The sequence below is a fragment of the Branchiostoma belcheri genome, unplaced genomic scaffold, assembly GCF_001625305.1.
Source record: "Branchiostoma belcheri isolate BF01 breed outbred unplaced genomic scaffold, Haploidv18h27 scaffold168, whole genome shotgun sequence".
NCBI classification, from domain to species: domain Eukaryota; kingdom Metazoa; phylum Chordata; class Leptocardii; order Amphioxiformes; family Branchiostomatidae; genus Branchiostoma; species Branchiostoma belcheri.
The window spans coordinates 347237-374755 of NW_017803135.1; the positions used below are offsets into that span (position 1 = coordinate 347237).

Consider the following 27519-nt stretch of genomic DNA (forward strand, 5'->3'; position numbering starts at 1 on the left):
CGTACACACCAGGCAAGGTTTGGACGGTTTTCCTTGACCGCATCATGTTCAGAATGATGCATTTATTGTTCTTGAATGTAATGTGAATTCGAAAGTGTGTATACCTGTGTTTGCGACCTGTTTTGTTAGTTATCGGCTGTAGAGTGGCTAACAGGTTGGAGGACTGTTGATTCAGGGGTCAGCGATCTTTGCCCCAAATGTCATGTCATTTATTCTCCCTCCCCCTTCTCTCTCTCTCTCTCTCTCCCCTCTTTCTTTCTTTCTTTCTCTCTCTCTCTCTTCCCTCCCTCCCACTGCTCTCTTCTTTGCCTATCATATTTTCAGTGTCAGTTCTCTCGGTTGTATCTTTCTTTCTTTCTCCTCTGTGCTTTGCAGTCAGTTCCAAGTGTGTGGGTTTATACGTATTTATGCAGGTGTTTATGAGTTTGTGCGTGTTTGAGCAAGCATATTGCATATGTCAGTGACCTGCCCAGAACACAGTTACACGATCACGAGGCACAGTTTTTCCACCCTGTTTGAATGTTTACCAAAAGCAGTCCCTGAATGTGGGACCATGCTCTAGTGTGTGTTAGGGTAAGGGTTCGGACCACCATGTAGCTGCGCGCTAGGTTTGGGGTGCGGTAAGCTGTTGACATGAGTGTCCTTGTTGTACGCACCACTAATGACACGAGTGATAGATATATGTGCAGAAATAACAAACGCAGACATGCCTGTTACGGTTCGGTCAAGATTTTCATGTAGAAGGATTTTCAAGCAGGCTGTGACAGAACCAACGACTGACAAGGATCTAAGATATGATTTTACGTAACAAGACTTCTGAACGTTCCAGAATACATGCACAACTATCCCAAGAAAGCATACAGTTTTTGATCGTACGACGTAAGTAGTATGTTGGACCAAGTCCTCAGTGACAACGCCCAGGTTGTTAGACTACCCCAGTTGTATTCACTCGCGATCCGTCTAGGTAGATTATGTTACAGAGTGCCCGGGGAACTTTCGCACGCAGTTAGGCAGTGCCAGTAGTAAAGTAGGTCCTGTTGACACTGGTTAGTAGATAACCTTTGCCACACAGAGGTTTAAATCAGGCACAGAATCCGTGTCCAGGGAAGGTGAAGGTTACTGGGAACAGGTGTTCTATGGACAAAAATGCACAAAACAGGCGAGACATTTATGAAGAGCTACAAGGGTCGCGTACAATATCGACATTTCCCAATCGAACACGTCGAACACCCACTGTTCTATTTATATATATAGAACACATCGAACCCCCTGTTCTATTTCGAACACGCCTCTGTCAAAATCATCGCGGGAGGGAAGTGTTCGAAATAGAACAAGGGATTCGATGTGTTCGAAATAGAACATCGGGTGTTCGACGTGTTCGATCAGGAAACGTCGATTGTACGCGGACCCTGTAGCTCTTCATACATGTCTCGCCTGTTTTGTCCATTTTTCACGCCATACCCTGCAGTCAATGCATGTCACACCCTGTCCCATAATGATCATTCTGCTACAGAATCTTTTCACTTGGAAATCATGAAAAAATGGCCTTGTCTTAACCTTGTTACGATAATCGCGTTATACATGTACTAGTAACCAGCGAAGAGAAACAAGCCTGATGGACGTTCCAACTAAAATCTTACACCAGCTTAAAAGCAACAGGAAGCAGCTACACATTGGCATCTTCTTGCTATCAAGACTGAAACAGAGCAAGAAATTGTTGTCTAAAAATAAACCACCTGTCAGCACGACATATTAAATAGAAGCGGCACGTCCTTTGATGTAGGTTCCCCGCAGGTAACACACCTGTACACCTGTCGGTTTGAATATTGTGATGCTAAAGAACGCATGGTTGGACAGTCTTCCTCCAGGCTCACAATTGGACAAGAAAACTTGAGATTTCAGACTTTCCAGAGGTATTTTAGATTTCCGTGATCTTCAAGTTTCCCCTATTTCCTGTGTCTGACCTTTCGATCTGTCAGTCTGCCTGTCAATATTCCCCCACCCACGTGCTGTCAACCTACTCTCAAGTTCACCATTCGTTTTCTTACCGACTGAGTGCAAGGCCAGAAGACCACTTCTAGGCACTAAACTAAGTCCAGGCTAATCTCCAAGCAGATCCCTCTCGGTGGCAAAAGGACAGTATCAAATTGGCCAGGCAGTATCCATTAGCCAGAGAAGCTCCGCGGCCACCGACGGGCAAAAAAACCCGGCCATATATAAAAAGGTAACGATCATTTCCCCACAACCTCTGCTTGGAGAGTAAGTCCAGGTTACTTGAGCAACACCTCCTCCCAAAGTCAGAAACAAACATGAATGTTCAGGACGAACCCGACTCATTGACAAACTGGCCAAATATGAGAAACAGGGTTACAGAGAGGTTACATTCCCTTCCCCATTGAAACTGGAATGGTTTCGATCCATTAAGTTTCAGAGAGAGTGTTGCGTCTTTTCGTGACAGAAAGTCTCGCCTAATAATAAGGTCATTCCGTTCTGGTTACTTGAACAGCATCTCTTATCCCTAAGTCAGAAACAAACAATGTTATGGACGGACAAAATCTAATCTCCAAGCAGATCCCTTTCGGTGGCAAAAAGACAGTATCAAATTGGCCAGGCAGTATCCATTAGCCAGCAGAGAAGGTCCGCGGCCACCGACGGTGGGGGTCAGGACAAAAAAACGGCAATATATGAAAAGGTAACGATCATTCCCCCACAACCTCTGCTTGGAGAGTAGACAAACTCGACTCAATTAGAGCAAACTGATCAAATATATGAGAAGCGGGGATTACGAATGCTGCTCGGGAATTTGTACTCCATTGAAACTGGAATGGCCGGTTTCGATCCATTAATTTTCAGAGAGAGTGAGACGTTTTTTTGTGATAGAAAGTCTCGCTTTTCTGGTTACTTGAACAGTATCTCTTATCCCTAAGTCAGAAACAAACAATGTTAAGGACTAACTGACCAAATATATGAGAAGCGGGGATTACAAGGCTGCTCGGGAATTTGTACCCCATTGAAACTGGAATGGTTTCAATCCATCGAGACTGAGACAGTGAGGCGTTTCTTTGTGATGTAAAGTCTCGCCTAAGGCCCATACCGTTCTGCACGGTAGCTCACAGTAGAACAGAATCCGTTCAGGCATGTACTGATTTATACACCTGCTTTTAGAGAGTGCCAACAGATAGAGCACAGACGTACCAGGTACCAAAACTGCCTTTAAATAGCCTCCACCAGGCTTTTCTACGGGAATACGCATCGTAGAATTCAGCAAAAAAGAGAGTAAAATTGGCCAAGGGAGTCCGGCCGCGGGGAGGTAGTTTCTTTCCCTCAGCCAGTCAAACCTACAAGGCTGCCAAACTCCCCTGGCAAATATTCTCCTGCATATAGCCAGCGTGGTTAGTATGGTAGAGACTAGCATTTGAAAGTCGCAGGCGCAGCGTACGTGATGAGATAAACATGGAAACTCTTGGATGCCACCTGAAAGCTTCTACTAGAACAATTTATGTCGTGCGTATCAGTTTAATTCCTTCTCTAAATGGATTCTCCACGGCAGTTTAACCTTCACCAACGTCTCTCATTCGAACATGGTCGGATGACACTTAAGAGGGTACGAGAATGGGAGAAACTCGAGCGTCTACACGCCAGGTTTGCGAACCATCTGCATTTTACTATGCACTGCAAACATCACAACGTCACGCCAGTCAGCATTAAGGTGAAGACATCTATCAAAGGTGAGGCAGCTAAGAAAGTCATCCACAGAACACAGCTAGGCCTTTTGAACATCAGAATAAGCGAAATAATGTATAAGATCAAGACTTTCAAGAGCCTCATAGCCGACGTGAACGAAGAACTGTTTACCACATTACCCGCTGACGTATACACAGAAGTACACAACTGGGTCTCACATGCGCACCGGGCTGAGTGGGAGAAATGTCAACAACGACAGAGGAAGAAATTTGATCTCCTTCGCGTTCGTCAACAAACCACGGATAACAACAAGAAAGCCCCCATCACTGCAGTAAGTGACACCATGATTGAGAACACTAAATCCAAATGGGGTGATCAACAAATCTGACAAGGGACTCTCCACACATGAGCTTTCTGTCTTAAGAAAAGGTTTGAACTATGCCATCACCCCTCAGAAATTACCAATCATGGAGTTTATCACCGCCCTGGAAAAGGCTTGCAAGTTCATAGGCCCCGACACTGAGGAAGCAGCCCACCTCAGGTCTGACTGTGTACATCTGTTGAAACATCGTAAGATGCCACCGAGCAACATCACCAAAGAGGAACGACTTGCACTGGACGACCTTAGGAAGGACTCCAGCATCATAATACTCCCTGCGGACAAGGGCAGAGCCACGGTCATCATGAACAAAAGTGAGTACCAGGACAAATGTAGTGACCTTCTAAATGACTCCACAACCTACTGTAGACTCAAGAAAGACCCAACCAACAACTATAGTGACAAACTTACCAAGATCCTTAGACCATTAAAAGACCAGGAACTGATAACGTATGAACAATACAGAACCTTGTACCCTACCTCTACAGAACCGCCCAAGTTCTATGGATTACCCAAAGTCCACAAACCGGACTGCCCCCTACGTCCGATTGTGGCAACGCGAGGGTCTATTATGTACCAGACAGCTAAGTTTGTTGCTAACATCCTTGCACCTATGGTTGGAAAAACACAGCACCACCTGAAAAACAGTGGGGAGCTCGTGGAAAGGATGTCCCAGGTCACTCTGGACGACGACGAAAGTTTGGTGTCTTTCGACGTCTCAGCCTTGTTCACCAGTGTTCCTGTGGAAGAGAGTATTGTGATCATCCGGGACAGACTCACCTGTGATTCTTCTCTGAATGAGCGCACAAAACTGTCTCCACTGCAAGTCACTGAACTACTGCGACTATGCCTCACCACCACATACTTCAAATATGAGGGAAAGTTCTACTCCCAGGTTGAGGGTGCTGCCATGGGCTCACCTGTGAGTCCGATCGTGGCCAACCTCTTTATGGAATGGTTTGAGTCACGTGCCCTCACCACCTTCCCTAACCCACCTAAGGTATGGGTTCGGTACGTTGATGACGTAGGTGCCGTTTTGAAGTCCAGTCTCATCGAACCGTTTCACCATCACCTTAACTCGATCCACCCCAACATCAAGTTCACTAAAGAACTTGAAGAGAACAGATCCCTCCCGATGTTGGACGTGCTCATGACCAGAAAGGATGATGGTAGACTGAAGTTCAGTGTGTTCCGTAAACCTACGCATACGGACCAATACTTGCTCTTTGATAGCCACCAACCGATGGAACACAAGATGGGAGTTATCAGAACCCTAAGACATCGAGCAGACCACCTCATCACAGAAGTAGATGATAAGAACACCGAGTACGATCACCTCAAAACAGTCCTTTCCATAGCGGGATACACCAGGTGGGCGTGGCAGTCCCCTGGTAGGACCAAACTCATCCCACATCCTCGCTCTTCCACGGACAGCAGACCCAAAGGTCATGTTACACTACCGTACGTCGCGGGTGTGACCGAAGCCATTACCAGGAAGATCAGGAACACAGGGGTGGCCGTCCACAGTACACCATGCACTACAATCAGAAGACTCTTGGTCGCTCCAAAGGACAAAACTGAACCAGAGGACACATGCGGTGTAGTGTATCATCTCACATGTGAAGACTGCGAAGCCCAGTATGTAGGTGAAACTGAAAGGGCCCTCAGAAAGAGGATATCTGAGCACAAGCGAGAGTCCTCTCCGGTGGCACAACACATGCAGACTTACAAACACCAACCGGGGAAGAAAGTCACCATTCTAGACCGTGAAAGTAGATGGTTCGAACGAGGGGTCAAGGAAGCTGTGCACATCAGGTCCCGCTCCCCGTCCCTCAACCGTGACCAAGGACGCCACAGGCTCCCACCAATCTACAACTCCCTCGTCCAGTCACGTGATCTGGGTGACCTTTGACACCTAGGTCACGTGACCCCTCTTTCGAGCTGAAGAAAGATGGCGGATGCCACCTGAAAGCTTCTACTAGAACAATTTATGTCGTGCGTATCAGTTTAATTCCTTCTCTAAATGGAAACTCTTCTTGACATTGAGCTACGTTCGGATTACCAGCACTTGAACAGCTCCTCTTCTAATCAGGCACCAGGGTAGACTTTTAAACAGTCAGACGTTTCAAGTAGCTTACACTAATTTTAATCAGTGATTGAAAAGTAGAAGATGTTACTTGAAACGCCTGAGAGTTTTCTTGTACTTGTGTATCTCGATGGATGTCTAACTTTCTGTAATTGTATCTGTATAGCCGGTATAACCGCCTTTCGGCGTAACACATCAGCTTCGCAGGCACGCGGCGCGGCGGCAGCAGGCTATATTACACCGATCGACTTGCTACACCTAACCCTTGAACTTCTAACTCTAATTGTTTAAAGCTATCTAATGACAATGCCCCTACTGTACTTGATGACAGCGAGTTCCACTCTTCTGTGATACTTTCATCAACGTATGTAGGATATACTATATTCCTTATCCACGGACGTCACAAATTTGGAATGTCCGATGCTATCGTGCTAGCTGTCGCATAGCCGTCTGTCCTTAAACTAAGATTGAAGATTTGTGTTTCCTGTATCACTTTAAAGAGTGACGCCAACAGTTTACATAACAAAGGTGTCGTACGTAAGTAAGCACACTGACAAATGGTCTGTCACTGCTGTGCCTTCAGGGCTAAACGTACCGTGTGATGACAACATACCTGCTGATGTGTGTCTTGTGCTTGGCCAGGTAGCCTGTGCTTGTTGTCAGGGCCTGATTGGGCCTCCTTCCTGAGAGCTTGTGGCCGTACACCTCTAACTCCAGAGAAACAGAACTGTCCCGTTCTCAGAAGTACCAGTAGTACTCTCCAAGCAGAGGTTGTGGGGGAATGATCGTTAGCTTTTTATATATGGCCGTTTTTTTGTCGCTAATCCCGTCGTTGGCCGGCGACCTTCTCTGGCTAATGGATACTGTCTTGTCACCGAAAGGGATCTGCTTGGAGATTACCAATAGGAGCTCAGGATTTTTTAATCTCCGAGCAGATTCATCGAAGGTTTCATTGGTGTCATCGAAGGCTAACCAATTGGATACTGCCTCATACGTTCATGCTAACCATCGTAGGATCTGCGTAGATTAATTATGACAAAACCGCCCCGAAGGTTAGCCTCCACAGCATGCCAAAAACTGGGGGTTTTGGGGGTCTTCAGGGTCTTTGGGAGCTTTTATGCGCTATTTTCTAATTGCATATAGACAACATAGCCCTCCTGGTTGAATTACCCCGTTTTTTTAGAACTGGGCTAATCAGAAAACAGCCGAAGACCACCAAACCCCCAGTTCTATAAGCCTGCTACGAAGGCTACCTAAGGTTGCCGCCCCCAAAAAACTTGGGGTGGGGTAATCTCCAAGCAGATCCGTTTCGATGGCAAAAAGACAGTATCAAATTGGCCAGGCAGTATCCATTAGCCAGAGAAGGTCGTCGGCTACCGACAGGGTAGCGACAAAAAACGGCCATATATAAAAAGCTAACGATCATTCCCCCACAACCTCTGCTTGGAGAGTAGGATGGGGGTCATTAACCTCCGACCGAGGGAGCATGTGTAAGCACACTGCAGGCTACGGAGACTCCGACCTTCACTCCTCCCAGGGCGTCATCACAAGAACACGAGGACGCACGGAAAAGTCACAAGAGTCAAGTTAAAAACCAGACCATGATGAAGCGTGATGTAGTCAGGCTATCATAACCCTGCATTTTCAGTTGTTGCCTTCCCTAGCTGTTACGTTTGTCAAATTATCAGCGAAAGCTAATGGACAATTCTTTGCCAATTGGATACTACCGTGCCACCGTAGGATCTGCTGCTTTGGTATGAAACTATCACCCCCAGGGAGTCATCACAAGGACACAAGGACGCACGGAAAAGTCACAAGAGTCAAGCTAAAAACCAGACCATAGAGACTGCAGGAGTTTGTTTGTTTCGCATAACCGGTAAACCGCCTTTAGGCGTAACACACCAGTTTTGTACATGTACAAGCTGCGTAAGACCGGACTGTAAAGTGAAGTTTGAACCACGTGTACTCACACCGGGAAGGTCCCCTACTCTTTTCGATAAGTGCGGTGGGTTCTTGTGTGGGGTGTGGCTCTCCCCAAACACGGGACCTCCATTTAATGTCCTATCCAAGAGACGTCACTAACCGAAGCTAGGTACTCATTTTCACCTGAGTGAAGTGAGCAAAGTCGTGTAAAGTGCCTTTCCCAAGGGCACAAGATCGGTGACATGGGCAGGATTCGAACCCGCGACCTTTTGGGTGTGAGCCGAACGCGCTACCGACTGCGCCACACGACCCCAGGCGTTACCGGCCGTGTGTGTCGGCACGTCGGCCCCGACTTCCAGGGCGTCGGCCTTGGTCTTGGTCTGCTCGCTCTTTTGTTGCCACCCGATGATTGGTGTTCCAGTTGAACTTCACAGCTGAACTCCAGATTGGAGTCGGATTAAGGCTTGGTGTGGCTGACACGGGTTTTTGCTTGCTTGCCTTGCACGCAATTTTTAGTCCCCATGGCCATCAGACTTCTTTGCAGGCTGGATGAATAGTAGAAATCGGCCTAAAAACAATGTAACTGACCAGGGGAGTTAGCTGGCCATAGAGGGTCGGTCCAGTTTGCCTGGATTACTTTTATGTCTTTTGGTCGTTTTCTCGTAGACTCCGTGCAGCCTGCAAAGGCTGAGTCTGGTGGAGACTACGCAAATGTTTGGGCTGCTTGTCACAATCCTCAAAGCAAAGTTTCTTCGGGGGCAAGATTATACTTATTAGCCTTTTGCAGTAGTCGCCGGCCCGCATTTGTTAGTTTCGGATAAACTGCCTTTTGGCGTAACACGCCAGTACAGGGTGCGTATAAGACTGCACTGCAAGGTTTGAACCACTCATACTTGGAAGGACCCCTACTCTTTTCGAAAAGTGTAGTGGGTTATTTAACATGCTTGAGGTGTGCCTCTCCTCAAACTTGGGACCTCCGACTGTACGTCCTATCCGAGAGACGTCCCTAACTGAAGCTAGGTACTCATTTTCACCTAGAATACCTTTCCCAAGGAAACATCATTGGAGCCTGCCATGGGATTCGAACCCAGAACCATCAGATTCTGATTTGGTTCCTTGCCATTTCAGATGGTGGCAACAATCCGAAAACATGTCAAATTGACTTGACAAATTCGGTGCAAAGAATTTTGGACGACAGGTTATTTATTGAGTCCGTGATCCTGAGGTTCACATGGTGACTGGATCTTACCTTGATGTATGTGAAACAAACGCTAGGCAGTCACGGGCCGTGAGCAGTAATAAACCACAACATCGCATAAAACAAAACCACATGCACGGACTCATTTCTGGAAACATTCCTGGCTAATGGCCCTGACTCTGAACTCACGATGCCTTCAAGCTACTGCAAGACAATGGGAAAACCCAAGGTAAATGGAAGCTCCTTGGAAAACCTAAAAAATAAGAATCTCTTCCCAACTACGTAATTACCATCTTTACGTACAAGTCTAAGAGCCGTATAGATACGTAAAAAAAAGGAAAACAAGTGTCAACTTTAAGCATGATTTAAGCATGCTTGAATATGGTTGTTCGTGCCGTTAACGCACATCAGGTATCATATGACATGTGGTATCCGTCGGTCAATATTGACCATGGTAAGATCCTAATTCACAACACATCAGCCGTACAGCATCTGCTATGGGACCCCATCCTGTCATGATTATCAAGAAAGTCTGTTAATCATGGGCCATGATTAGACAAGGGCCTTGCCTAATCATGTACCCCGCGTACGCCAGGGTACCGCGATTAACAAGGAGTTCGTCCCAGAGTATGCGACCAAGCCTGCAAAGCCGCGCTATGCTTGCTGGGAGCTGGCGGCGTAGGATGACCTGACGGCCCGCCCCATTCAAACCGGACCCAGGTAACGTATACGTGTGTTTGACTTGGATTTTGATGATTCATAGTTACTATTATACCATATTTATATTTGGTATTTTAATCTGATTAGACACTTGCTTAAACGAAAGTTATGGCTCGACTGGAACTTCACGGAATGTTTTCAGAAAATCATGAATCGTCGAGCTCGAGATGAACTTAGGTAACATGTATGGGGAGGGGGGCGGGGGGCGAGTGATGCAAACTTACTCGATAACATTGTGTGCGTCTGTTATGCTGGGTCTGTTATAAAATATAAGGTCCTAGGGTCAGATTTCATGGCCGGACCTACACGTCCCGGGTTTGGGAAGGACCTGCGTATTAAATTTCAGACGAACACATGTTTTATCTGAGGTCAAATTGTATATATACGTCCCGACTCGTGTGTCATCTTTCAGCCGCCAGCTTTTTCGGTGAATTATAGACCGGCTAGAGGAACAAAACGAATACATTTGATGCAGCAGTATAACGTTAGATATGCTATAGCTGCAGGTGCTCCATGAGCGGCCGGAGGCGTCTATAATTTGGTACATGTGTGTGTGTGGTAGGGGGTGGGTGGTGCTGGGGGCGTGCGTGTTTTTGTGTGACTGACAACATATAGTTAATGCAATGCTCTCACCATTTTCTTACAATATATAATTATATATATATATTTCTTCTGCAGGGTCATAAAGAAATACCACTTAGCCATGGAAAGCATTGAACACATGAAGCTGTGTGCAGAAAGATCTAAGAAAGCAGACCTTGGAGAAAGGGAGGATGGAAGTACTAGTAATTGAACACTTGCTTCAAAAAGATTCCTGCAAAAGGTTTGCTCTCAGGGCAAGTGAGAACATGGGAAAAGCGAGACTACTATAGCCAGCCATCTTGTCCAACTGGAAAGACTTTCTAAAAAAGTTCTTCCAGACACTCCCCCGGCAGCAGCGGTCTTCAGAAATATAATGGTACAGCCAGATACAGGCTGGCCAGTTAATTTGATACTGTCTTACCCCCATCGAAAGATCTGCTTGGAGGTTATCCAACTGGACCAACACTGTAAGATGAATTGAAATTGGACGTGTACTTTTGCATTAAAATTTGTCTATAGTTTTATTCTTCCGGGACGTTTGCGTATTACTTGTAAGTACAGTATTTAACCCATGTGTAGGGTATGTACATTGTACATCTATTATAGTTCATGACAGTCACTGTAATTTGTAAATAACAGCAATTTTCAGAGATGAGTTTCATATCCTTGCATACAGGCTACCGTAATGCTTTCCTGCATTATTCATACACACTAAATGCCAAATAGCAAAAATCCATACTGGGATTAGGAATTTATAAACATTAAAATGAAATATGTCTCTAATAACATATCTCTTTGTTGCCTACTTTATTTCAAGATCTGTTCTTAGGAGGTTCTTACAAATAAGCCTCCTGTTTCTCTCCTGAGGAAAGATCATGCAACAATGTCATAATTTGCCTATCTGAGCAGACTGAGGCAAAAAGAGAAGTATGATTTCCTATCATCATGATCAGATCTACTGCCATCAAAACACAATAATACAAATATTTGACCAACGTGCAGCCACTGTCTCAATGCACAAACTGCTATTTGTCATCTTATACTAATAGGTTAAATGGATACTATTTATGGACTGTATAATATAAGGAGTGGTCCAGAGGTGATCTTTGCACATCTAAGACTGAAAGAGGTGATCTTGGCACATTAGACTGAAAAAAGCATTATTGGCCAAAAAAATGGGAATTTGCTAAAGGACAAGCGATTATATATATCTCATAATGACTTTTATCGGTGCAGAAATTCCCCAGACATCTTACATGTACAAAATTGATGATGTTTCAATAAAATCAGACCCGAAAAAGCATGCATTTTAGGCTCAAAAAAAGTAGTCGCAAAATATAGAAACACTTTCATCATGTGCGCAATAGCCTACCGACATCATGTATGCGAATTGGTGATGTTACAGCATAATTTGCATATTTGACACCGAAAAAGCTTTTTTTGGCTCAAAAATGAGAAATCGCTAAACGAGAAGCAAGTTTCTCCAAAACAATTCCATCAGGTGCGCAATGACCCACCGACATCATGTATGCGAATTGATGATGTTACAGCATAATTTGCATATTTGACACCGAAAAAGCTTTTATTGGCTCAGAAATGAGAAATTGCTAAACGAGAAGCGATTTTCTCCAAAAAAGTTTCATCAGGTGCGCAATGGCCCACCGACATCATGTATGCGAATTGGTGATGTTACAGCATAATTTGCATATTTGACACCGAAAAAGTGTTTTTTTGGCTCAGAAATGAGAAATCGCTAAACGAGAAGCGATTTTCTCCAAAAAAGTTTCATCAGGTGCGCAATGGCCCACCGACATCATGTATGCGAATTGGTGATGTTACAGCATAATTTGCATATTTGACACCGAAAAAGCTTTTTTTGGCTCAGAAATGAGAAATCGCTAAACGAGACGCGATTTTCTCCAAAAAAGTTTCATCAGGTGCGCAATGGCCCACCGACATCATGTATGCGAATTGGTGATGTTACAGCATAATTTGCATATTTGACACCGAAAAAGCTTTTTTTGGCTCAGAAATGAGAAATCGCTAAACGAGAAGCGATTTTCTCCAAAAAAGTTTCATCAGGTGCGCAATGGCCCACCGACATCATGTATGCGAATTGGTGATGTTACAGCATAATTTGCATATTTGACACCGAAAAAGTGTTTTTTGGCTCAGAAATGAGAAATCGCTAAAGGAGAAGCAATTTTCTCCAAAACAGTTTCATCAGGTGCGCAATGACCCACCGACATCATGTATGCGAATTGATGATGTTACAGCATAATTTGCATATTTGACATCGAAAAAGCACTTTTGGTTCAAAGATAGGAAAAATTGCTAAAATTTTCAATGCAGGGCTATGTTTTAAAAGTTGGCATTATTGGGTTGGTTGGAACATGCCAAGTGTAAAAATATATTTTTTGTTCAGAAATATTGATAGGAGGGCCACCTGCACAATCTCTTAAAAAATAAATTTTATTTTGCTACAGTCCCTCTATAAATCGCTAGGATATCTACATTTATTTTTAAGATGTTACAACTAATATGAAGGATGGAATTGTGAGGCCATGGTAAGATTAACCAAAACTAAGTGATTATCAGTCAATTCTATTGCGAAATTGGCCTGAATTCTCCCAAATTTTTACTTGCTGCACTTTTGAATAAATCCGCAAGGGCAATTCCTAACGGGTTTTTGTCTAATGACTAAAGAACGGTTAGGCATACGGTCAAAGTTACTTTGTTCAGAGGTACATAATATCGTAGGCTATCCGGGTTCAAAATATGGTGTACCTGTGTTGATTGTAACGTGATCTATTGGGCTTTAAAGTGTTCTTGGTTTGATCAGTTCATTGGCTACAATTGCGCCCCTAGAACTGCAGATATATGAAAAGGCAATATCCTCACAAAGGATGAAGGAAGAGCAAACCTATTAACACCACAGGTAGGTCAGTATATCAGCCTGGTATTGTGCAAGTTTTGTCCGGATATATAAGACCCTTGTCAATTTATGATGGGAAACGCACTTTGATGAGATGCGATCCTAGAGAAACGTAATGTTGTGACGATGCCTCGGCTGGGAGTTATAGTTCGCTAAGAATTAAATTCAACGCGTTCCTTTCCAATTTGAGTGACTTACTTTTAAATACTTTCCCAGCCAATGCCTAAATTTCCATGCCGATATCATAATTCATTTTTGATTTAACTATCTTTAAAGACTTTGGAGATTAACTTCCATAACTACTTTACATGTCATCTCAATTGAATACCGTGAATACCGTGCATCTCCACAAAGGATAAAAAAGAGCAGCTTTATTAACAGCAAAGCTAGGTCAGCACATCAGTCTGGTATTGTGAGGGTTTTGTGCCGATATACAAAACCCTTCTCGTTTTATAAATGAAAGCGCACTTCTGTGCGATGCGGTCCTATATATAGAATCGTCTCCGAGAAACGTAATGAGGACTCCTTCTTGACAAGGGAGACCACGGCGCCTCGGAGGCCATGGCTTGCTTAGAATTCAACGGATTTCTTTCAAACTTTAAGGACTGATTTGTGAATACTTTGATAGCCGATACTCGAATTCCCATATCGGAACCATAATTCATTGTGGAGTTACTATCATTTAACCCTCTGGGAATTAAATTGTAATTCTCTAACAACTTCACATGCGAATTGAAGACCGTGAATACCCAGTATCTTTATATGATATGAATCCAGTATCTTTATATGATATGAATCTTTATTGCATGTTCTTGCGCAGGTGGGCTAAATGCACAAATGTGACCAAATGTGGTCGAGAGGATGAAAAATATGAGTATTGTATACTGGATCGCTATATTCTAATGCTAAGTGCTAGGAGACTATTTATTACGACAATACTATATACTACCTATCATCTACTGTTACTTGCCCTTTCTTCTCTCTTTTTGAAACATCTGGAAACATAATTACATACTAGTAGTTTGTCTACTGTACATTCGTTCTTGCATGACATCAAACGTTTAAAAGTGTCCTGCTTTGACATTTTCTTATATATCTTGTCTAATTGTAAAGTATCGAATAGCTCTTGGCGTTCATTTTCAAATAATGTACAGTCAGGTAGGAAGTGTATCTCGTTTTCAACATATAAATTATTACAGAATTCGCAAGTTTTATCTTTCTGAGAGGTACGGCTATGCCTGCCGGATTCTAAACGTATTAAATGGTCACTAAAGCGAAATTTACTTATAAGGCATAAAAGAAAAGCCGATGCACAGCTAGATCTACGTCTACGTCTTATCTCGGTGAAAAGATGACAAACATGTAATCTGTACTGTGAAACTATTACTCGACATCAGGAAGATGTAGACCACAGGAAGAATAGCCTCTTATGAGGCTAATTGTGGATCTGAATAAAATAAAACTAAACATCAAACCCTCGGTGGCCTATGGTAACCGTCATACAAACGCCAATTTGCATTAAAATAACTGCTGATAGATGTAAACCAATCATATACAGATCTTAAGGGAAAGGTATTAGCTTCTACTTAAAGCAAGTATCTTGTGTACTAGATGTATATATAACACATTTCACAGACCCTCTTTTCCCCTAGAAAAAATTATGCTGCTATTACCCATTATGAATAAACTAGTTCATCTGTAATTCATGAACTGATCTTGTGTTTATATATATATATAAAATATTTCTCATTATTATTATATAATACTAGCAAAAGACACACTCACACAAGGTCTGAAATGCCAAGATTTCATTTCAGTGATTTTATTGAAACATTTCTTAATCTTCTGAAGAAATACTTGTGAAACCAGTGTTTTAAGCTACCTTTCCCGTAAGTCTACAATATGATTAATTTCTAGGGAGATACATGTATATGTGATCATATACTGGAGTCATGAGTCTTAAAAAACTCCAAACTTTGACTTGACTGGTACTACTGTAGCCCAACTTTGTTCCTGCAATGTGACATTTCTTTAATAATTACAAACAAGATTAGGAACTTCTTCATGTTAATTTAATACCAAAAGAATTCAGACAATGACCACACAGCTTCTGAGGTACAAGTGATATCCAATATGCTTCTCATAAAAATGTACTGCCCAACTAGATAAAACAGCAACTTTCTAATTCATGCTTTGGCAGACAGTACATTGCACATGGAAATTGAAGTTGAATTTCAGGTCATGTCACAGCATTTACTGCTTTTCTGTGGTCATGGGGGAGTGTTGTCACATATCCCATGATAATAAATGGGAAATAATGTAATCCTGACATGCAGAAGAGTTGACAATGGCATCTCTGAACAAGAGTTCTGGTGCCCACAAAAGCCCAGTGACCCCACCAAATATTATTCTGAAGTAATTTCATGGAGCAGGAGAAATAAAAGGGAAAAAAGAAACTAACATCCTTTGATAGACTGAACTATATTGGAACAGGATTTTCTTCAAGTGCCACTAGAAATCTGATAATTGAATTTGGATACACAAAGGAATAAGCCAACTTCTGATAATTATGATGTAACAATATATCATCATACAACCATCATTACATGCAGCATTACAAGTATTTTCTAGACTATGTAAGCTAATACTTTGTCTTCCTTTCCTTTCTTTTCAATTAGATCTACGTGATGGGCAGTAAATTGCAAAGATATACACTGATTTTTCAATTCATTAGCTGTAGTCATCTGACTAAACAATATTTCACACAACTATAAATTGTACTCTTTTCTACAAATATCCATTGCAATTGTTTTCTCATAGCCGTCCTACATGTAGCTAGCCAGGACTTGAGGTGACCCAGTGTGGTATGCTTTCTTGAAATGCATTCCATAGTTCAGCTGTATGTATGTTGACTTCTGGCACCTGTAAAAGGAAGAGGGAAGAATGTTTAATCATGTACCAGATTCAAGCTTCTTGAGACTACTTAAATATACATTGTAACTGTTACATCAAAATCAACCAGAATAAACATAATAATTTAAGATAGGCTTAAGATTTTCTTATGAAAAGAAAACTTTCTGGTTCAGAGTGAGTAGTATGTTGACTCTGTTGCTCCTATGGTATAGGTACTATTGTAAGATACCTAGGCTAGGCCTGTACTGTATATACATTTGTATTATGTATTTCATGATATAATATTCTGTGCTTTGGGCCACTTTCATAACTATTTTTCATGACCTTACAGATTCATGAACAGATGGATATTACTATGATTAAACTGTAAACCTTCCTCTAGCAATGATTTTTCATTGCCTACTCTCTCTGTTCCAGACTGTTTGGGATTCGCTTTTTTTTGTAAGGCTATACCAATTTTTGGTTCTCCAAATATACCAATTTTTGGTTCTCCAAATTTGACAGAAAATCATCAAGAAGGCGAGTGAAAAAAAGTTATGTAACATTCTATGTTTTCGACCACATTCATAACTCTTTTTCATATAATATATTATATAATCCTCCATGTCACACCATTCTTACCAGGCTAAACCAGCAAATGATACCAGGCTAAACAATGACACTGAATACATATACTATTATTTTAAACTGGAAAATATCACTTGTGAGGAAAATAGTAGCCGTGATTCGTATATCCGAACTATATCAGAAGGTGATGTTTTTCCATGACCCATGGTGAAAATTTTGCATTTACATTAATGTGATTGTATATGTGTAACTGTAGCCTTCATTTGACACCCCCCACCCCACAGAATCAAAATCAGGGTTGAATAAATAAAACAATACCCAATGCTACTATAGCTAGTATGCAATCACTACCTCAGCAATTTTTGAAAAAGTCGCCAATTTGCTGGCAAACCTAAGGTAAAAATTGCGCTCCAAACTTCAAGATCCATACTAGATTTTGTATGTTTAATCTTAAGATAGTGAGATACTCTGAGTTTTGCAGCATATTGATAGTAATCATACTGTCACGAGTCTATTCTGTTTCAAATATTTGATATATAGTTATGTACTTGTAGCCATTTTCATGTACTTGTAGTCATTTTCTAGTATATTATCCAAACAACCAGTGATCTGTACTCAGTATATGTGTATGTGTGTGTATATGTGTACTACTACTACTAGTATCTGTGTGTGGTAGAGAAGGTGGGTGGGTAGGGGGGGGGGGGGTGGCACAGAAAGAGTGATAAGACCAGAAAACAAAACCTTAAAGTTTACATTTTCTTTGGTGAACAAGCTTGATCACCATAATGGTATATCATAGCAAATTGCCAATTATGCAATGTTTTCACAATGTTTAATTCCTGGTAAGTCGAGTTATCATATTTAATCCTATATATGTAGCTTTATGGGTTCTAACTCATTCATAATTCTAACCAGCAGTTAGAATAACCAGGTGACAGGTCCCCAACCAGAGAAATTTCGTGCTTCCTAGGTAAATACTAGTCACTCTTTGTTTATTGGCCATATTGTAACAATGGGGGGTTTATAGGCGCTACCAACTGACCCGGCTGATGGGTCTAGACCTTTTAGCTGAGTGGTTTGAGCATCGGGTTTGAAGCTGGTGCTCAGGAGGTCGTGGGTTCGAACCCGGGACCAGGGTTTTTAATCTCTTTTTACTCGCGAGGCTCCTCCTGTTGGGTAAACCCTCACTGTTACAATACTATGTTCACACTAAATGACAGTGAATGAAATTGACCTATGTAGGCAGATCCATATGGGAGTTGGACATCACAACTATGAAAATACTGTTCTGTGTGTGAATGAATTTGTCTTAGAGTAGGACAAGACCTAAAGAAGTAAAATTGCATCTTCAATATTGTCCGATACTATCTGTATGGCGCCTTACCTGGTGCCCAGATGAAAGAGCCATAGAGATATGACCGGTAAAGTCTTACAAATACCTGACTGTGTAAATACCTGACTGTGTAATAGTGTGTGTGTGTGGGGGGGGAAGCTACCAACTGTCCCTGCTGATGGGTCTAGACCTTATTTAGCCGATGCGGTAGGAGCTTTGGGTTATGAAGCTGGTGTCCGGGTTTGGGTTTGAACCCCGGCCCGGGACCAGGAGTGTCTTTCTGTTTCTACTCGCTCCTCTTATTTCTTACAGTGGTTCCCACACATGCCCTGGGAGTACTGGCACAGTGTGCTGCTCCAGGGATGTCAAATTCGGAAGATTCGAGGACGAATCTTGAAAAGAAAAAGGGCTACCAACTGACCCGGCTGATGGGTCTGGACATTTTAGCCAATTCGGTAGGAGCGTTGGGTCATGAAGCTGGTGCTCAGGTGGTCGAGGGTTCAAACCCCGGCCCGGGAGTATCTTTCTGTTTCTATAGCCAGGCTTGAGGGCACGGCTGGAAATAGTAGAAATTGGCCAAATAGAGAGATAACACGCCGAGGGAGTTTAGCCATCCAGTTTACAGTTTGCCGGCGAGGCAACTGTTTCTACTCGCTCCTCCTGTTTCTAACACCTGAACCAATGACATTATATACAGAAGTGTATAATGTCCTTGCCTGAACAGTGCCTTTCCCGGTCCCCAGACGAAAGGGCCATGCAGATATCACTGTACCTGTAAGGTGCCTTATCTGGTCCCAGATAAAAGGGCCACACAGATATGACCTATACTCTATACATCTGGTCTTTTCCAAGCATGGACCTAATAAAAGCAACTGACTTAGTGTTTGGCATGAGTGCACCTACGACACATGATACACTAATTTCAAACATAATTTCAAACGTAATTTTCAGGTTTTTCTTCTATTCCTACTAGTACTATCCTTAGACCTAGTGAGTGTGTATTTCCTGTGTCACTATATGCGAAATAAAAAAAAAACTATGTGTGGTACCTTATCTGCGGGCCAAAGAAATAGGCCAAATATTATACTGGTTACATGGCTTATCACCATTCGGGGATAGGGATGGCTACACGCAAAATTTCATGATTAGAATACTAGTATCATGGCCTAGTCATGTAACGTATAACTGTTACCTCCTTGCTAGAAACTACTCAACTACTCATAACTACTACTAGTCCAACGGGTCAACCCTTCACCCTGGAGCAACTTACCTGTACAATAGAAAACGTATGTTTGGGAAGGTGTATTTCCAAGCGTACAGAAGCCAGCCACACCGGTAAACACGGCCGCCATCTTGCCTGCAGTTGACCTCTGTGGGGTCATCCCGCCAGCCGAACCGCGCGCAATGCATTTATGGAGTGTACTCTGGGTCGAACTCTTCGTTAATCGCTGTACCCTGGCGTACGCGGGGTCCATGATTAGGCAAGGCCCTTGTCTAATCATGGCCCATGATTAACAAACTTTCTTGATAATCATGACAGGATTAGGTGGCTATGGTTCAACAGTCATATTCGACAATGACACCCCCCCCCAAAAAAAAACAGAAACAGGTGCTGTGCCCGAAGCCTGGTAGAGGCTACCCGAAGCCGCCATGTTCTCTCCGCGCGTGAAGGTCACCTTGACGCGCCTGCGTCCATAAGCAGGGCTGATTTGCGGGTTCGATCTGTGAGCTCCGGGCTCCCGTAAGGGCAGACCGAACATCATTCATCAGGAGATCATGTCTGTCTAACAACAGTTCCGCCGGGATGTGTACTTGTCACGGGACTTGTAAGAGCTTAGGCCACACCAAGTAATTTTTGTGGATGACGTCCGCGCGGGCATTGATTTTGGCCTGTTCCCAGAAAAAAATCCGGTTCTTGTAACCAAAGAGTCACGGCATCGACAGTGGAATAAGGGAAAATGTGATGGAAGGAAAGAAACAGGACAGGACGACCACTGCTGTTCCACTGATTTGTTGCTGTTTTCATGACGAATAAAAGACTTGTTACACTGTGTTCTCTCATTCAAGTTGTGTCCTAACATTTGTCGTGTCTTAGCATGTTTCAAATTTAGGCATCTTGTTTTTTTTTCTGCCTTCTTGTTTCGTTTTCGCGCTCTCGCATTAGATGTAGGGTCTCCAGAGGACGTCATCCATAAAAATGACTTGGTGTGGCCCTAGAGTAGTAGACATGCGAGATTCCGTGAGCTGGCAGCTTACCATAACCTGCTACACGCTAGTGCCGTGTGGGACGCAAAGGTTAGTGAGCTGTTGTCGTGTCGTATTATATCATAAGTTGTCATGAGAGATAATACATGTAGAAGATGAACTTGTCACTTTTTGATTATATGTCCCAGATATTTTTATACACATACATGTACAATGCATGGGTTGTCACATGTCAATGAGCTTCAATTTGCTATTTGGATGCACTGATAGAAATACTAATACGATATAATATGATTGTATACGGTGAATTATGCCTGATATGATAAGACTTGTATACGGTGGATTACTGGTATCTTAAAAACGCCTAAACGCTAGAAATTCCATCAGTGACTGAAAAAAAGCACATCCCATGTAACTTTTATAGTCTTTTGTAAGGAAGATTAGCCCCATAGCATAGTTGGTGTTAATAAATATATATAGATGCCGTACGTCGTGTTTTGTATGTCTATGTATGACAATGTGTCCTTTGTCATGTATGGATGTCAGCAACATTAAGGGAAAGCAACACAAATATGCTCGCGACAATTGACCTACTCTCCAAGCAGAGGTTGTGGGGGAATGGTCGTTACCTTTTTATATATGGTCGTTTTTTGTCGCTACCCCCACCCGTCGGTGGCAGGCGACCTTCTCTGGCTAATGGATACTGTCTGGCAAATTATTTTGATACTGTCTTTTTGCCACCGAGAGGGATCTGCTTGGAAGCATTTTCGCCCTTACATCAAGGATTTTTAATATTTCCAAGAATTCAGCTTTCAAAAAAAAGCTCCTTGATATTTCTAAACCTTCTTGAATAGATGCAATGTTTCATGTTTCTACGCGAACTGCCAGTCTATATATAGACACATGTATAAACCTATATCACGCCTCGCGTGTTATGGCATACATTAGGTGTGTGTGTACGTGTGTGCTAGGCTAAGGTCAGATTTTCAAACCGGGGTCCGGTCGGGCTGTCTGCATGAACGAAAAATTATTGATTCATATGAAGAATGTACACGAATAGCGCTCATGATTATCTTTAAAAACTTTTGTGTTTGTTTTTGTTGTCTTTTATATCATACATTTTCGCCGATGAAGGTTAGACATCCAGGTGTTGAGAAACACAAGAAGACTGTTACTCAAGCAACTGGAAAGATTTGAAAACAGTCAGACGTTTCAAGTAGCATCCACTACTTTTCGTCAGTGACTGTGAAGTACTAGTAGTATGTATTTTTCTATATAAATCTCTAAAATTGTTATCTATTGAAAATAGCACCTTTCTGTCGGATTGGGTGCTCATATCATTCAAAGGAACATGTGATCACATCTTGGTACACCGTTAAATTTGCTGAACTTTTTAACAGCTAAATTGTCTTACCTTGAAAGTTCATCTGTGTTGGTAGAAATCATTATGCAGCAAGTTTAAACTGTAATTTCCAGCACAACAAAAATTGGACTCACCCAAATTTTCGACTGTACAACTCCAGTCTTTGTCAAGGAATGAGCAATCCACTGCTTCCGTGACGTCACGCAGGTAAGACACGTGACTCCGTGAGCAGTGGATCATAGGTTGCAGAAAGTCTGTGGCGCCCCCCGACTCTGTTGATGGATGGTTGTAATGCCCTGATGTAGATGTCCTACATCAGAGCACAATTTTAAAGCTAAATTGTCGTTGTTCTTATCCTATACAGAGAAAGTAACTGACGTGCAACAAGTACAGAAGCCATGGGAAGTTTGAACGGGACTGCTGATGACGTCACGGGGCTGACAGCCAATCAGATCGATCACATCCGGGACAGCTGGCAGGTGGTCATGAAGAACAAGAGAGCCAACGGGTTCGCCATCTTCAGGATGTGAGTGATAAGATTTGGATTTTCTTAGGTAGTGTAAGAAACAGGAGGAGCGAGTAGAAACAGATAATAACCCCTTGGTCCTGGGCCGGGGTTCGAACCCACGACCTCCCGAGCACCAGCTTCAAATCCGACGCTCAAACCACTTGGCTAAAAGGTCTAGACCAAGGAGCTTCCACACATCGGCCGGGTCAGTTGGTAGCGCCTATAAACCCTCCCACTGTTACACTACTCCCCCCTTTCTTCCCAATATTTGTCCTCGAGTCTTCCGAATTCGACATCCCTGGAGGGGCACTGTGGGAACCACTGTAAGGAACAGAGGCGAGCAGTAGAAACAGATAAAACCCCTGGTCCCTGGCTGGGGTTCGAACCTACGACCTCCCTAGACCCATCAGCCGGGTCAGTTGGTAGCGCATGTAAACCCCCTACTGTTACAGAAGTATTGTTTTGGGTGGCCGAGCTGTGGGTTTGTGTGTCTGTGTGTCCGGATAGAGAAGCTTGACAGCACTTGGGTGGGTGAGTAACTGGCCAAGCAAAAATATACAAAGAAAAGCTGGCGATTTTACCTCTTGACAGCCCTTAACCTTTCTAAGGTTGAAGCTCGTTCGTTCTTTGCATTACTTCTGAAGGTACAATTTGATACTAGAATTTTGTTTCAGCCATTTTCTTTGCGCATTCGGATCTTACAGTACAAATCCAATCGAATCGAATCGAACCTTACAAATCCTACTCTCCAAGCAGAGGTTGTGGGGAAATGATCGTTACTTTTTATATATGGCCGTTTTTTTGTCCTGACCCCCACCCCGTCGGTGGCCGCGGACCTTCTCTGGCTAATGGATGCTGCCTGGCCAATTTGATACTGTCTTTTTGCCACCGAGAGGGATCTGCTTGGAGATTATACAAATCCAATCTTTAAGCATATTTTAAAGGTTCCATTTTCCCACGTCCCGAGTGAACCTTTACGAAAGATGGAATTTCATGCGGTGTCAATTTTTCAACCTCACACTTTGAGCCTGAGAATACATGCATCCATAGAAATGAGACAAGTCGCCCAGGCATGGTGAACTTACCCATGACCTTATATTATTGGCAAGCTGAAAGCCTCACATGTCTCTGTTTGCGTTATATCAGTACCTTATCGCCCTATAGTCCTGCATGTGCCCGTAACTCACACAGCAATAATGGACCCATAACGTCAGCTCTAAAACAACTTCAAAGGCTTTTCTAGCTAGTACTAGTTACTCATCGTCCGTTTACGACGTGCATCGAAACCTGTCGTAAATTTTGCCTTCAGCTAATCTCCAAGCAGATCCATCTCGGTGGCAAAAATACAGTATTAAATTGGCCAGGCAGTATCCATTAGCCAGAGAAGGTCGCCGGCCACCGACGGGTGGGGGTAGCGACAAAAAAACGGCCATATATAAAAAGCTAACGATCATCCCCCACAACCTCTGCTTGGAGAGTAGCCTTCAGCATCGTGGCACTTCCAGCTGTACGCTCGTGCTTTTTACTCTGTCATGGCGGTCTTTGATGAAAGAGGAAAGAGCAGTATATTCTACGCTCCAAGCAGAGGTTGTGGGGGAATGATCGTTACCTTTATAATGGCCTTTTTTTGGCCGTCTCTGTTCCGTGTTGGACGGTTGGCCCGAATGTCAGCCCGAATGTCAACCACGTGTTTCCGACGTCACGTCCCGGAAGCTGCAGTAGAAGGGTCCATTCCGTGAACAAGGCTGACGGAGTCGGTCGAAAATTTGGGGTAAGTCCCAATTTACTTGGTGTCGGTCACGTAAAGTTCAACTGTTATCATAATGTTACATACCAACACAGATGAACTTTCATGCTAAAACTTTAACGGCATTCCATTTTCCAGACTGTTCACAGACTACCCGTTCACGCGGAAGTTGTTCAGGAGTATGGACCAGGTGGACATCGACGTCCCGGAACAGTTTGAGAAGAACATCGCCCTGCGCGCTCACATCACGCGGTTCCTCGCTAGCTTCGGCACCTTCATGGCGGCTCTGGACCAGCCGGAGGTTTGATATTTTTTTAAAATTATTTCAACATTACATTTCATTGCTAGAGATGGTGAGGACACACTCAAGTTATATCAACTTATTTTATACCACCACCAACACAGAGGACAAATACAGGACAGGAGAATACTCATTTTTACTTGAGTTATGTGAAGAAAGTCATGTAAAGTGCAAGGGCACAAGATCAGTGGCATGTCAGGACTCGAACCCGGGACCTATTGGTTCTGAGTTTCGCCACCGACGCCACTTTATATGTCAATTGATGGTCATGTAGTGTAGTACTTTTAACTGATGGAATGTTGTTAATTGACAGTGTTCTTTGATTAATTGACAAAATGTTAAATCAGCACAATTCAGTGGAGTTCAAGACTGCCAAGTTGATTGACTAAAGTTTGATTTATGATTTATTTAGGACCTACAACAGCTGCTGTACGATACCGGCAAGAGCCATCTCAGGCACAGCGTCAAGCCGGAGTACTTCGACGTGAGTTGGTGATTGTCGTATGTAGATTAACACTTCTTACGGAGTTCAGAGCCGCAAACTGTACTCCCTTCTAAATGGGCCACTCTCCTGACATGTTATCTATCTTATGTCTGTCTATTTGGCCAATTCCTACTCTTTCCAGCTGCCTCCCGAAGCCTGGTAGAGGCTACCCAAATAGCGTAAGATCCCTTTAGTATGATTCTATAAAAGCTCCAGGCATAGTGTCAAACCGGAGTATTTTGATATAACGTGAGTTGGTTGGCTGTCGCGTGTAGATAGGCACTCCTTGTGGATTTTTCTTCCAAAGTGCAACACAACTGTACAACCCATGGCCAGACGCGACCACACAGCGCCAGGTCCTTGATGTGATTGTGTGTTTAGCGACACATTGACACATGTCTACAAAATGTAAAACATTTTGTGTAAAAAAAAACGAATGCCCTGATAAGGAATGTAACTGACTAACCCTACAGATTTATGATTGTAATAAGACGGTGGAAAGTTGTCTTGATAGAAACAAATCTTAAGACGTAGAGGGCTAAGATGGCAGTTTTGATGGCCTAAAAATGCCATTTCGTCTCCCCTTAGGCACTTGGAAATGTCCTTATGAAGGGGCTGGGCGCGGTTCTTGGCGCAGACTTCACGGAGGAGGTGCAGGGCGCCTGGGCAGCCGCATGGGGCTTCTTCGTCACCCACTTAAAACACGGGCTGGAGGACGCGATACGCCACCGTGCGGAGACAAACGGAAATGCAGCAGGTGGGTATGAAGACGCCGTGCTGAGCAAATCGTGAAAAACACTTTGCATGTAGAAACAGATGTTTAAACTATTGCATTTGGCAAAGAGAAGGTCGTTTATTACCGTTGCCATTGGATAGTGAACAAAATCCTGTTGGTCAGCATTTCATTTTTTTGGGGGGGGGGGTTAGTCCTCTGATGCTTCAATCAATATGAAATGAACCATGATGGTTTGATTTTAACCTCCTTGGTAAGCATTTTACTTTTGAGTGTGTTTAAAACTTAAAGCATTTGTGTGCGGTTATAGCGTTTAAATCTTCTGTCATGTCATTTACCATCACAGTTCAACTTTTCTTTGAATATACATGTGTACTTAAAGATTATCAACTATGTTCATTAAATCACCTTATTGTTTTCAACTATGCAGGGACAGGTGAATAGGCTGCCACCAGATACAGGCAGCAAAAGCCATGGAGGAGGGAAGAGCGGGTTTCCAACATCAAGACACAACAAATAGGCACCAAATTACACCATGGATAAACTTACTGCCTCTGGTCATTCTCCTGTGCAGGGCCACTTCTCCACAAATACTCCATGAAAGTTCCATGCTGAAAGCTTCTTTCCTAGAACTACATCATTATGGAACAAGCTTCCCCGAGAATGCTCCCCAAATGGGTACAACCCTGAACTTTTTAAGTCTAAGGTCAACAAATATCTGTCCTCAAAGTTCCCTAATGTAATCCAAAACATGTATTACTAAGTGGTTCGTTACGTATGAGCCTTGTTTGGAGGTGAAAATTTAAGTAAATTTAAAAAAAAAAATGTTATGCCTTGATTGGTCAAATTTCGGCAAATGTCAGCCTATCAGAGAATTGTAAATACGTGTATGACTGGGTAATGCCAAATAAGGTAAACTCATTAACATTTTTAAGAGTCTTCAGATGAGACGTGGTCATATTAGCATGTCGGCAGAACGTACTGCACCTGCACGAAACCCGTAATGTATTGTACATAGCATTTCGGCAGAATGTCTCATATAAGGTTGTATTCGCTCATATAAGGTTAGCATTTCGACAGTAGTTTCCAAATGTCATGTCGGAAAGGATATCCTCTGCAACAGGCAAAATTCTGATGCAACGTTGACCAAAAACTCAACGAAAAATGCGAAAATACAGGGTTCTGCGCAGGCGCAGTACGTTCTGCCGACGTGCTGGTCATATTATATAGAAGCTGTATCTACATGTACATGTATTTCAACATGAAGATTTTTTTCTTTGTGACTAATAATGTCTGTATATGAAATGTAAGGCATATGTATATTTGTATCAGATTTTAGACGGTGCCATGTTGTCACTCGAATGGCATTTGAAAAGATTCTTAGAGAAACTTTTAGTTTAATCAAATGTCCGTTATAACGATTCTATTACTAGAGATGACTAAACTTCTCAACAGAGAGAGGCTTCAATGGCCATTGGTGGAGATCATAGTTAAGCTAACAATGTGGGAATACATGTATTTTGAAGTTAACATGTGTAAAGACAACTTGACTTTTGTTTGTGAAGATGTATTTTAGGTATCACTGAACATCTATAGATACATGTACATGTTCTTATCTTGTACTGATGCCATATCAACACATAGACTTGGTCTTAACTGAACAATTGGACAATATTGGTATATACCTAGCCTCCGTAGCAAGCTTAAAGAACTGAGGGTTTGGTGGTCTTCGGCTGTTTTCTGATCAGCCTAGTTCTAAAATGGGGGTAATTCAACCAGGCCGGCTATGTGGTCTATATGCAATCAGAAAATAGCACATAAAAGCTCTCAAAGGCCCTGAAAACCTCCCAAACCCCCA

The 27519-nt window shown here is 42.8% G+C and overlaps 2 protein-coding genes across 2 annotated transcripts; both read left to right on the forward strand.

Annotated features, from left to right (window-relative positions):
• Positions 1 to 26713, forward strand: LOC109466499 (cytoglobin-1-like). The gene is made up of 6 exons (XM_019764225.1): positions 1 to 17; positions 22253 to 22414; positions 24282 to 24444; positions 24857 to 24928; positions 25517 to 25685; positions 26092 to 26713. Exons 2-6 carry the CDS (start codon positions 22287 to 22289, stop codon positions 26103 to 26105), a joined length of 546 nt encoding a protein of 181 aa, XP_019619784.1. The 5' UTR covers positions 1 to 17; positions 22253 to 22286; the 3' UTR covers positions 26106 to 26713.
• On the forward strand, positions 4152 to 5975 carry LOC109466463. The gene has a single exon (XM_019764183.1). It carries the CDS (start codon positions 4152 to 4154, stop codon positions 5973 to 5975), a length of 1824 nt encoding a protein of 607 aa, XP_019619742.1.
• Positions 26714 to 27519: the final 806 nt, after the last annotated feature.

What these genes read in the sequence shown, in the direction of transcription:
- LOC109466463 (XM_019764183.1), top strand. Translation starts at nt 4,152, where the DNA reads ATGGAGTTTATCACCGCCCTGGAAAAGGCTTGCAAGTTCATAGGCCCC.
- LOC109466499 (XM_019764225.1), top strand. Translation starts at nt 22,287, where the DNA reads ATGGGAAGTTTGAACGGGACTGCTGATGACGTCACGGGGCTGACAGCC. An exon ending in GGGTTCGCCATCTTCAGGAT is followed by an intron (nt 22,415 to 24,281) that starts GTGAGTGATAAG and finishes TCCATTTTCCAG; the next exon opens with ACTGTTCACAGACTACCCGT. An exon ending in TCAAGCCGGAGTACTTCGAC is followed by an intron (nt 24,929 to 25,516) that starts GTGAGTTGGTGA and finishes GTCTCCCCTTAG; the next exon opens with GCACTTGGAAATGTCCTTAT.